General features: G+C 30.6%; 1 protein-coding gene across 1 annotated transcript in view; it reads left to right on the top strand.

Moving 5' to 3' along the window:
• The window catches only part of LOC143258513 (uncharacterized), a 63230-nt gene extending 54123 nt beyond the window's left edge, over positions 1-9107 (top strand). The window contains exons 9-10 of the mRNA XM_076517599.1: positions 2343-2460; positions 7735-9107. Of these exons, the coding sequence (XP_076373714.1) occupies positions 2343-2460; positions 7735-8019 (403 nt within the window). The 3' untranslated portion in view covers positions 8020-9107. The remainder of the gene's footprint in view (positions 1-2342; positions 2461-7734) is intronic.
• The last annotated feature ends 2919 nt before the right edge of the window (positions 9108-12026 follow it).

Raw genomic sequence — 12026 nt, 5'->3', positions numbered from 1 at the left:
ACTTCCAGTAATCATCTGCTCTTAACTTTTTTTTGTTATAAAAACTACACAATCATACAATATTCATTCACAAAATAAACTAATTAATAAAATCTACACTAAATAGACTTTTATGTCATGACAGAGTGTTTATGCTGCATCTTTATAGTGTTCTACCTAAGAAATGGGCATTCAAATTCTGCTGAGTTATGACTAAGAGTAACATTTTTTCTTGTACATGAGAGGTGTGTTCTTTCAAATATACTTGATTCTAGTTATTTTGGTGAAGATACCAATGTTATTGTAGCTACAAACATAATTATTCACTACTGATTTGGAACATTGTGTTGTTATATTGTGAGAAACTGTCTTTGTAGCTAAAATCCATAAACTTTTTGTTTTCTTTCTTCAGTCAACAATATTTTATCACCCATAACTGAGAATTATTAATACTGTTTCATTGTAGAAATCTTTATATTGTGAGTGAATGAATTATTTAAATTTATATTTATCTAAATTTGAGAGTGAGCTAGAAATTATATTTTGGAAGTTCTCACACCAAATGATGTAAGGATGTGTTTGAGGGTAGTATGGAATGATATGTACGTATGTAAAATCTCAGTAACATTGTACCTATTGTACAAACCAACCAGTCACTGGCATTAAATCCTTTATATTGGAATTCTTAATAAGAAAAGACAACTTTTTTTTGTTTGTCTAAATGTTTTCCTAGGAGAGAAAACTTCAAAATAACTGTATATGTATTTCCAAAGGAATCACTGAAAAAGTTAACACAAGTATTAAGTGTATAATGTAATTTATTGAAAAAATGGTTGTATTATAGCACACAAAAATTTCTCCATACGTAAAATGAATATGACATTTGAAAATAGATATAAATAGATAATTTAAAATGTTTCTATTTTGTCTTTGGTTTTATAGTTTTATAGTGGTTTATGTGTGTGTGGTATTTTGTAAGTCTGGAATCAAAGTTTAGCTCTGCATAAGCTGTATTTTTGACTTAATTAATTGTTATTAGCATGTATTAAATAACATTTGAATAATAGAATAAGGATGTTTGTTCCAATTGGAAAAAAATAGTAGTAGTCATGCCTATTGCATTTTTTGTGTTTTTAATGTACAATTATAAAGAGTATTTCAAAGATGAACAAAAGTATTCCAACACATGCTCTGATGGTCTAAATTGCTAAGTTTGATTTGTTTCAGTTTCTACATAGTGTGTGAAAAGAGAACAATATTTTAGTTAATAAACCACTTGAATTACTACCCATAAAACTTGCTGATATTAAAATTGTGGTGTAAACATTACTTCTAAAAATTCACTTTATTTTCAGTATTTGTATCTTGTGCATCTATGAGAAACAGTATTACATGTAGTAATTTTGATTTGAAATTTGAAATGATTTACAGTGGAACCCCTCTAAGTGGCCACCCCTTGAAAGTGGTCATTCAATCACAGTCCCTTTTTTTTGTTTACATAATCCCTAATTATGGCCTCTAATCAGGCCAGTTTGTCTCAGTCCCAAAGGTGGCTGCTTTAGAGGGGTTCCACAGTAATTGGAAAGTTTTTATTTTAGGTATGTTTAAAAAGTGTTACATGAAGTGCTTGCTCATGAAGAAAGCATTCTACACAGACAATAAAATTATTTTAAGTTAATACTGTAAATGTTTTTTTTATGATTAACCTTACATTATGTATTTGTTGTTCTCATAAATCTTGGAAACAATTCACTCCTGAAAAGTTCTGAAGAAGATATTGGATTTTTTTTTTCTTAAAAGTCCTGGAACTTAGACATCCTAATGAGTGCTATATATAAGTGTCAGATCTTCACATAATAATTTTTATTCTCAAATTAAAAACATTTTTCAGTCTTTACTATATCATTATTTTAAAAAAAAGTGAGACCATAATGCAATTAATTTATTGGTTGTTGTTACCTTCATTTATATTTTATCATACCAGTGCAAAGGGACCACTTTTGAAATTTAGCAAATATATATATATAAAATAAACAGTATTTAAGTCCTGGATTTGTTTTCATAATATCTGTGGGAACCATGCATAGGTTTTTTTGTCAGGTAGGCTTAATTAATCTTAATATTTGCTTTTACAGAGATTTTTATTATTGTGACAGTTCACATTAACTTGTATCTATTATCATAAAAGCTGAAGTACTTTTGTTACAGCTGTAGTGTTGTGTCAGAATTTCAATAATTGTGTGATATATATATTCTTTATAGTACTTTATTGAAACAATTATAGTTATTCATGTAATATATAAATTTGAAATATTATTTACAGTTGTAAGTGAATTTATCATACATCATTTCATTTTATGCAGGGGTGCAGTAACAGTGTCAATGAAGCTAGAGAAACTTGATATAAATCAGTGTTCAGACAATTACTTTGCTCCTAATGCATTTAAAGATACACACAAGTGTGATCGGAAGTCATCAAGGGTGAGTATGTTGGTTATAAATAAAAAGGTCTTCATATTTGGAACAGTAAATAAGCTATCAACTTGCATAATTGAACTGTGACTTTAATCTTAGCATAGGAAATTTTCATATGCTTCCATTTGCAAGCAAGAACTGAAAGGAACTTTGTAGTACTACATCACATTTATTGAGCTTCTGGTAATCAAGTTTACATGTAAACCTTCTTTTCGTGGACATCTTTCTCTTTCTCTGTGCATGTTATATAACTGAAAGTTATAGATGGAAACAGTAACAAGCACAAATTATTGCATGGTTGGTTACTGGGACCTATTACATAGTGAGAGAGGTAATTTAATGAGAGGTAATAAGGTAGTGTATAATTATTGTGTTTAAGTAATTGTATAGTATGTTAAATGTGGCTGACAAAACGATAACTTGAAGCCTTTTAAGTGGATGCTAAAACATTATTATGAGATGTTTAAAATAATTTAACAAAAACTCAATTAAGTATTAATATATTCCTTTATGTAATGGTGAATTCTGGAGGCAATTTCCACCTTACCCTCTCTGTAATATATAAACATAAAGAAAAATATGATTGGCTTAGTGGGTCGCATCTTCATGTTAATTTGCTTTATTCTGTGGTGCAGAATTTTTTAGCTGTAGGTAAATCAAATTCATGGAAAATATCTGTTGAAAGTTGAAACAGGTTTTCATGAAAAAAAATTGAAATTGTACACAATACCTTGTTATAAAAAATGTAAATCGAGTAGATATTATTATTGAAAACAATTTTTGAATACAATACTTACAATTTAAGGCTATGACTCTGAATAATAACATGAAAGTAGATTACTTGAGTAGTTTGCAAGTAGTATTAAGTACCATGTGCAACATATAAATATTTTAATAGAGTGCTTAAACATATTTCAAATATCTCGAGGACTTCCAGAAGTTTGTGAAAATTGTAATTGCATTTCCATTGTAATTTCAAAACACATTTTTACATATTGCAATATATGATATATGTCATTTTTGTGAATCATTCTGTGGTTGCAGTGCTAGAGAAGTAATCTGCTATGTATTTTTATACTTCATTTTATAAGACATTGAATTTTGAAAATCATAATGTTTGGTTTGTTTTACAGTTTTTGGGGGTACAAATGAATTGACTTATGCAAAACCTTCAAGGAAAACATTTCTAGAGTGATATTATTGTGCTGTATAACTTTTCTATTGACACATTTTACCTCTGACTGATAGTTGCAGATGTCATTTGATTGACTTTTATTTAACTTATATACTCTTCAAAAAAAGAAACACAAAAGGCAAAATTTGAGACACATTGTTAACAAGTTTATTCTGGGTAGTTCTATATGACATCTGTGAAACTTTGCACATTCACTGCTGAACATCCAAAGTCTGCAAAGGCGAAGTCCACGCTCACTAGGTGAAGTTTAATGTCACTCAACGTCAATAACGAGTATGCCCCCGTGAGCATCAATAACTGCTTGGCATCTCCTGCCCATGGAAGTGATGAGATGACGAATCAAATCCTGTGGAATGGCTGTCCACTAAGCCTGCAAAGCTGCTGCAAGCTGAAGTAAAGTCTGCGGTTGAGGTTGTCGCCGTCGCAGACGTTGGTCCAACTCGTCCCAAAGATGTTCGATGGGGTTTAAATCTGGTGATCTGGAGGGCCAGGGAAGAACGTTGATGTTGTGGTGTCTCAAGAAGACAGTGGTGAGTTGGGCTGTGTGAGGACAGGCGTTGTCATGTTGAAAAACGTTCGTTGACGTTCACCATGATGGGTTGCACATGGGGCCTAAGACTCTCGTCGACGGTTGCGTATGGTCTGATTGGAAATCTTACGCAGTTCTGGTATGGTTGAGGCAGTGGTGGTCCTATCCCGAAGGTGACGTAACTGGATGTAGCGATCTTGTGCGGGCGTGGTCACACGAGGTCTGCTAGATTGTGGACGGTCACTAGTTGATCCATGTTGTTGGTGATGATTCCATAGCCTTGTGATGGTGTTTGGGTGGACATTCACAGCTCTGGCAACATCTGATCGAGATTCGCCTGCTTCCAAGCGACCAATGGCATTGTGCTTCAGTCAGTTTTGGCGTAACTGTATGGCGTGTCGGTGGCTTAACACTGAGCTATGGAAACTGAGAACCCGTCACGTTTATAGGGATTTTGCACATGTTACACTTGCAGAACATGCAGATCTCTCAAACAAATTTATTGGAGACGCATGCGTTTTGGCTAAAAATCCGATGTTTTCCTCCATTTTCAAAGTGCACAACTTTTATTGTCATTTTGGTCTGACAATCAGTGCCTTAACACGTGTAACATCACATACTCTGAGCTTGTAACGTTATTACATATATTTCTTTTTAAAATAACAAAAATATCTCTTTTGCATTTCTTTTTTTGAAGAGTATATATCATGACACTATCTCAAGAAATAGATAGTCCCTAATATGCCTGCACACCACACCTTATGTTAGCAAATTTTTGGATATTCTGTATGTGCTTCACAACAATGGGTAAAATTAGGAATTATATTGCTACTAATGTTATAAATGTAATAGCAAAATTTTGTGTTATTTATATTTTATGAAATTACTTTATACAAAACTTTACCTCTATTAATCAAGCATGCATATTTTGAAATAATGTGTTATAGATAATAACAGTAGTTATTAGATATATATGCAAAGTGTATATACTCATACACACATATATTCTAAGATATATATATAGAAGGTATATGTATATTACGTTTGAGTACGTAATATATATATATATATAAACCTTTTATGTATCACACACGGAAGGTATAAACAGCCAAAATTTTCAGTATGTTCAGCAAACATAATCTTATATCTGCTTCAAACTATTTAACAAAATTCAAACAATACTTCTCAGTAATAAAGATAAAAAGTGATAACTTTCATATAAAAAACATATGAAATTAGATTTGAATGTAAGTAAAAAAATGTTTTTCACATATTGAGCGCATTTGAAACAGAATATAGTGTTATAAAACAATTTTAAATGAAGTTAATCCTCAAAGTTAATTGAATATTGGAGAATAAATAGAAATTTGTGGTGGAAATTAAATAATTCTTTACTACACAGAGATGAAAAGTCTATTAGTATTAATGTACAGCTTTGAAAAGAAATATTGATTTTTTAATTTCTTATATATATAACATTCATACTGTCTTTAAAGTTTACAATGAATTAAACCTTTTTCTTACACAGCTGCTCACTATTCATGAATAATTTAATACTGATAATTGCACTTTAAGTTGCTGAAACATGTAGACTTTTAAGGTCGGCCATTGGCCAATTAAAGCTTTTACTATGAATTTTAAATGCTGTTCTTGTTTTTAATTTTAAAGGTTTTGCACAAGTTACCATAATTGAATATTTAGGATCTAAATGTAGATGTACAAGCTATTAAACTACATAAAATGAGATTTGAAAAGCATTAACTTTAGCTGTAAAACAAAGTGTTTGTCTGTTACACTATTTAAGCAGTCATTCTAGAAAGAAAACAAAGAGTGCTGTAAATTTATATTTTAAAATTTTCATTTTGCCTGTGTTGGTAATTTTGATACAGTTAGTGCTAGGGTAAAGAAAAAAAATACATAATTTGCTTACTGAAAAAATTCAGTATTCATTTACGGATGTTATAGTGGTTATGCAAATGAAAATGAAACAGTAAGTTGAAAAGAAGTGTTTTTGTTCTTTTTTGTTCGAAAAGGTAAGTTAGTTATTTAGAAATCTATATGTCTTTTATACTTTATTAATATACATGACAATAAAACAGTTAAAATAAGCAAAAGTATTTGGACAAATTTAACTGAGAATGTACCAAACGGATACTTTTACTAACCATTCTAATAATGTAATAATTAAATTTTTTTACAATAATTTGAATGAAATGGTAAAGAAAATGCAATCAAATAGTTTAAATATTAATATTCCTCCTTTAAGTGTTTATATCGGAAATTATGGTTGATCTTGTGAACAGTTATTGTAAGTTTCAAAACATAACTTATGATCTGTTAGTAATGAATCATTATATACCATTACAACTTAAGTGGCATAGTTATGTCTTCTTTAATAGTTATAACTTTGTATGTAAAAGGTTTAAAGTTGGTAAAACTGACAAAATATAGTTCATTACAATAAAACCTGATAAAGTTATTGACATCTATTGAATGGTACCACAAACAAAAATAAGTCCAAAATATCTTTTTTGTACTTTGTGTATTTAATATTCAGATAATTAGAAAAATAACTATGGTATGTGCAACAACTATTTCTTTATAACAGAACACAATTTTAAATAAAGGTAGTCTTTTTTTGTATCAAGAACACAACTTTCACCAGGACTGTACGTGACTCAAGATTTGATTGTCTTTATTGATCTAATTTTTAAATGTAGTACTAAAACCGGGAGTTCTTAACATATTTTTTTCATAAAGAGTAGAACTTTAACATATGAAAACATTAAAGATTATATCAGTAAAATGTGAAAATTTTGAGCTCTGTACAGTGAATAATTTTGATGCAATGAGTTGTGCATGACTAAAAAGCACAATCTGAACACTTCCCAGAAAAAATACATTTTTTTAAAGGAAATATTGACATTTTTACAACTATTACAATGAGGTATGAATACTACAATAATTAATTACTAGAACAAAAGTCACCTTTAGGGTGATGTTTCTGCTATTGTGCTAAATGTAAAAAGTCAATTGTATATGAATTATATTAGAGCTTGTCTGCAGACTGATTTAAGAATGTATTTAAACCTGATAGTAGAATACAGTTGGTTTTCAGGTTCAAATACAAGATATCCTGTTTGTAAACATCTGATGTTGTATATAAATTTAAATCTTCTAGGTATACTGGATAAAGTACAGGATTTTTAAAAACACATATCTGGTGTATGATGACATGCTCAAAGAATGTGGAGTAGAAGATAATTTAGAAAGTGTACTACATACATGAGAGATTATCTTAAAAGATTAAGGTTTTAATTTAATGAAATAATTCATTACTTAATTGATTTTGATTGTTATAACTAACTAAATAAATAAATATAGACACACACAATTTTTTATTTATACTTTTGCTCTTCAGATCTTAAAGTGGATCTGACATATTGAACTGTACTAGATAAAATCAACATTAAAACATAGGTTAAAAAATATTATTGTTATTATTTTCTTTTTTTTGTATATATATATATATATAATGCTTTACAATTTCCTTCAGTGTGTGCCAATCCTTGGGCGGGGGTTTGACATGGGAGGCTACAAGTGTGAATGTAAACAAGGTTATGAATATCCCTTCAATGATCCAATCACCTACTTTGATGGGCAGATTGTTGAAGCTGAATTTCAGAATTTGGTGGATGACAAGCCAAGTCGGTTTGACACCCTGAAGTGCCGACTTGCCTGTGCAACAACACATTCTATTAATTCAATCATTCTTCTTTTTGTTATTTTAGTTCACACATTATACATTCAGAGTAATGTTATTTTTAATAATTGTTATTAATGACATTTTAAAATCAGTCAATCTCCATATAGATTGTTTTGTGAAGTCTCCCCACTTTTGTTTGTTATGACAACAACAGATGGAATGGTAGAGGTAAAAAAAGTTCAGTTTGTGTTTTTTGTTTAACAAAAGGGTCTTTTTGGGGAATATTTTTATACACTTTGTTTTTATAATATGTATAAAAGTGTATTTTACTCATCACTTTTAGGAACTTGTTTTAAAATAAATAACTTTTGTAACAAAGAGTGATGCATATGTCCGTCCACATTTTTACTATTTTATGTTATAGATCTGTTTATGTAGTGTGATATTATATAAATACAACTTTTATGTTTTTTACTTTAGAATTATGGTGATGGTTACATATACTTAAATGTCATAAGAATTTCAAGAGGTCTAGGTAGCTTTGAAATTGTGTATATGTGGAAACAGCCACTATTTGGGATAACAATTTAATCACTTGTCTTACAAGAGATAAACCAGAACTGATGAGATAATAGAACAAATAATGTAACATTAGAGAAGTTCATTTTTAAACTGATACCAAAATAAAAACATTTATTAGAAGGATTTTGTAGGTGGTAGATTTTAAGTATTTTAACGTCAAAACAATATTTTAGAATTGTACAGGCAAAGTCAGTGTTTTATATAATGACATAATATGCACTGTTTAATTATAATTTACTTTAATTTTTCTTCTTCTCATTATGGATAATATATGTATCTTATAAACACAACATGGGTCAATATTGATTTTTGGTAAGTTTATCTTGTTACAGTTTTGTCAACTTCTTAACATTTATCTTTCATGAATTCGATTATATGCATCAAATGTGCAGACCAGAGGATTATTAATGCCACGTTTCTTGCAAAGATAGTTAAACAGTACAAGGAAAATATATGTACTCTGTTCAGAAAGCAATTTGTAATAATCTACTCCATCTGACCAAGAAATGTAGTTCATTATGATGAATGTTCACTGGCAAAAAAACAAATTCAGGTTTTGTTTTAACTGAGAGAAAACATTTAGTGTTCACAAAAGTTAATGTACTGCCTAAATAAAAATAAAAACTTGTTTTGACAGTGTTTAAGCTTGTTTAGATTTATTGTTTGAATAAGAACAAGTCCAAGTTGCTTTGCTGTATAACTACATTTTTCATGCATGTGCAAATAGGATGAAATAAAAGTAATCCTGTTGAAATTATATCTTCATATAGTGCAACCTATCAATTTTTGTTGAAAGTAACTGGTTCTAGCCATGGTAAAATCTTATTTGCAAGATAGCTAAATCAGTTCCAGGTCTTGAAATTGAATAAGCTGCTTTTGTTACATTTAGTACTTGATACTGGGCTAGTATTTATCACTAACTTTTTAAGTGTTTTGATTAATCTATATCTTACAATAATTTTAGTGACACAAAAGAGCAGCAATTTTCTTGTTCCCCAGTGAAACAGCTTAAGTCTTTGGATTTACAATGTTAAAATCAGAAGTTTAATTCCCCTAGGTGGACACAGCAGATAGCCCAATGTGGCTTTGCTATAAGAAAATACACACTCAATTTTCTTGCAGTTTTGCAATGGGATATGCATTGTTGTATTAGAAGATCAAAGATGTTTATCATCTTCAAAAGTTAAAAGAACTAGAAGGTTGTATTTTTTGGTAGATCAAAAATGTTTACTCAACTTTTCATGAGGTTATTACATCTCTGCAGAGAGATGTACTGTTTTTATTTCGTCTTCATCCAAGTACATTTCAAAAACTGCCACCTCTTCATTTCTCATTGAATTGACTTGAAACTTGGTAGACTTATACTTTGACCCAGTATACCCAGATTCCATTTTAATATTTTTGATTTAGGCCTTATTAATGACTTTCTAGGGTCAAAGGTAGTAAAAAACAACCAAACATGTATATTTGGATTCCTGTGCAGTCATACTTACAGCAGTCAAGATGAAAATAGGCAGAAATATAAATTTTCATGTTCTTAGTACATTGATATACAAAAAGATTGGATCTGCCAATTTTGTTTTTTTGTTTCTTTTAATTTAAGGATTGCTGGTAGAGACTTGTTGCACTTGCCTACACATGTTGACCTCTTTAATACTAATATAATATCTATAGATATTCTTGTGAAATCAACAATTATCAGGAACTGTAAGGACAAACTGCAGATTTACTGTCAAGACTGAATGTATTTTGGAAGACAAATGTTAAAATCATTAGATTCATGCGTAAGTGTAATTATGATGAGAAACTGACTGCAGAAAGAACAAGCTCTAAAAGAGGCCAGAGAACAGTTAAAGTATGTCTACTAACAGCCCAGGTATGTTCACAGAATAGCTGGAGGAAGAAGGAATAGCAGAGGTAAAACAAGGGTACAACATTTTACTGAACTCTTTAGTCTGGATTATTTTAAAGACTATTTAGTAATACTTTCCCTTCACTTTTGGTTCAAAATGTACAGTTACAATGAGAACTTCAAACTTTAAAGAGGGTAGCATGTTGGAGATACTGTGTGTGGTTTAATAACTTAGAGTGATAGTAATGCTGCTGTTTTTGTGATGGCTTACAGTGGATGCTGGCATGTCTACTACGTTGACAGTAAAGGAGCTTCTGCTGAACTTTATCTGTGGAACAAAAAGACAGATGAAAATTTTGGCACCTTTTATGGTTAGACTATATAACACTTTCCTTCAGGAGGTATCCACAAATGTTTGTGGTCCCACCAAGAACGAACCTCTTGAGAATTTGAAAAAAATGCATGCTTCATAAAAGCACTCAAAGGCCAAAACAACTCAAGAATATAGTCAAGCAATTCCTATTGCAAGATAACCTCCTGGAATGGGAATAACAGTGTTTTGCTTTGCATCTCATATCTACATCATGAATGCTGTGTTAATTTTGTTTCTGGACTATAGTAGACTCAAATGTGGTAATCCAGTAGAAAGAAAACTAAAGTATTCAAAGGGTTAGAGCAACAAATACTCTTCCATTTCTCTATTGTACCTTCACTGAGAAAAAAGGTAGTTCATGATGGGGTCAAATATCTCGTATTTGATGAATAACAAGAGACAGTTGAAAACTTATGTTTTACTTTTGTGTTCTTTCAGATGAAGAAAATATTTCAAGGGCATACTTGTACCCCATTGTGTCAAAACTTGCTCATAGTAATTATATAACAGTATTTCTTGTCACTTATGGTTCTGAATTTGTAAAATGAATCATCAAATTGTTGGTTATATAAGTGCCAGATTTATAAGTTATTGTATAACTAGTGTGTAACTTCCTAAGGTACAGTTACAATGAGAACTTCAAACTTTAAAGAGGGTAGCATGTTGGAGATACTGTGTGTGGTTTAATAACTTAGAGTGATAGTAATGCTGCTGTTTTTGTGATGGCTTACAGTGGATGCTGGCATGTGTACTACGTTGACAGTGAAGGAGCTTCTGCTGAACTTTATCTGTGTCCATTATGTAATATTGGCATCGGGCAGTTTCTGAAAGTAAACACAGCTCCTTGTGGGCAGTTTTGTCAGTATAATGAACCAGCACATTCAGTTGAACATTGAACTTTGTAATATAGTTCTTGATCTGAATTTCTAGATGAACCTTGAGTCAATGTAATTCTGAGAGAAAATGATTGGGCACTACAGGAAGAGGGTTATTAGCTAACATTGTGATGATTATATACTTGATATTGGAAAAAGTTTGTTTCATCTGTTGCAGTGTCACACAGTTTACTTTGATCATTTTGGATAAAGACAACAAGCAGGATTGAGAAACTGTAGTAGTAATGGGTGAAGCTATGTTGTTGCATCTGAAGAAAAGCTATCTCATATAAAGTGAATTATTTATCAGATAATGGAACTTGCTGCCAGAGTACACTTTAGGCTACGGTTATCTCTGCTTTGTCTTATGATTATTAGATTTACATTACATGAGTTTTATATACACACATAAACAAAGGATGTGTTTTTCTTCTTTATCGATAAATGCTTCCCCTTTTTT

The sequence above is a fragment of the Tachypleus tridentatus genome, chromosome 8, assembly GCF_004210375.1.
Source record: "Tachypleus tridentatus isolate NWPU-2018 chromosome 8, ASM421037v1, whole genome shotgun sequence".
Lineage (NCBI taxonomy): Eukaryota > Metazoa > Arthropoda > Merostomata > Xiphosura > Limulidae > Tachypleus > Tachypleus tridentatus.
Note: the sequence above shows the minus strand (reverse complement) of the source record. Positions and strands in the feature narration are given on the sequence as shown.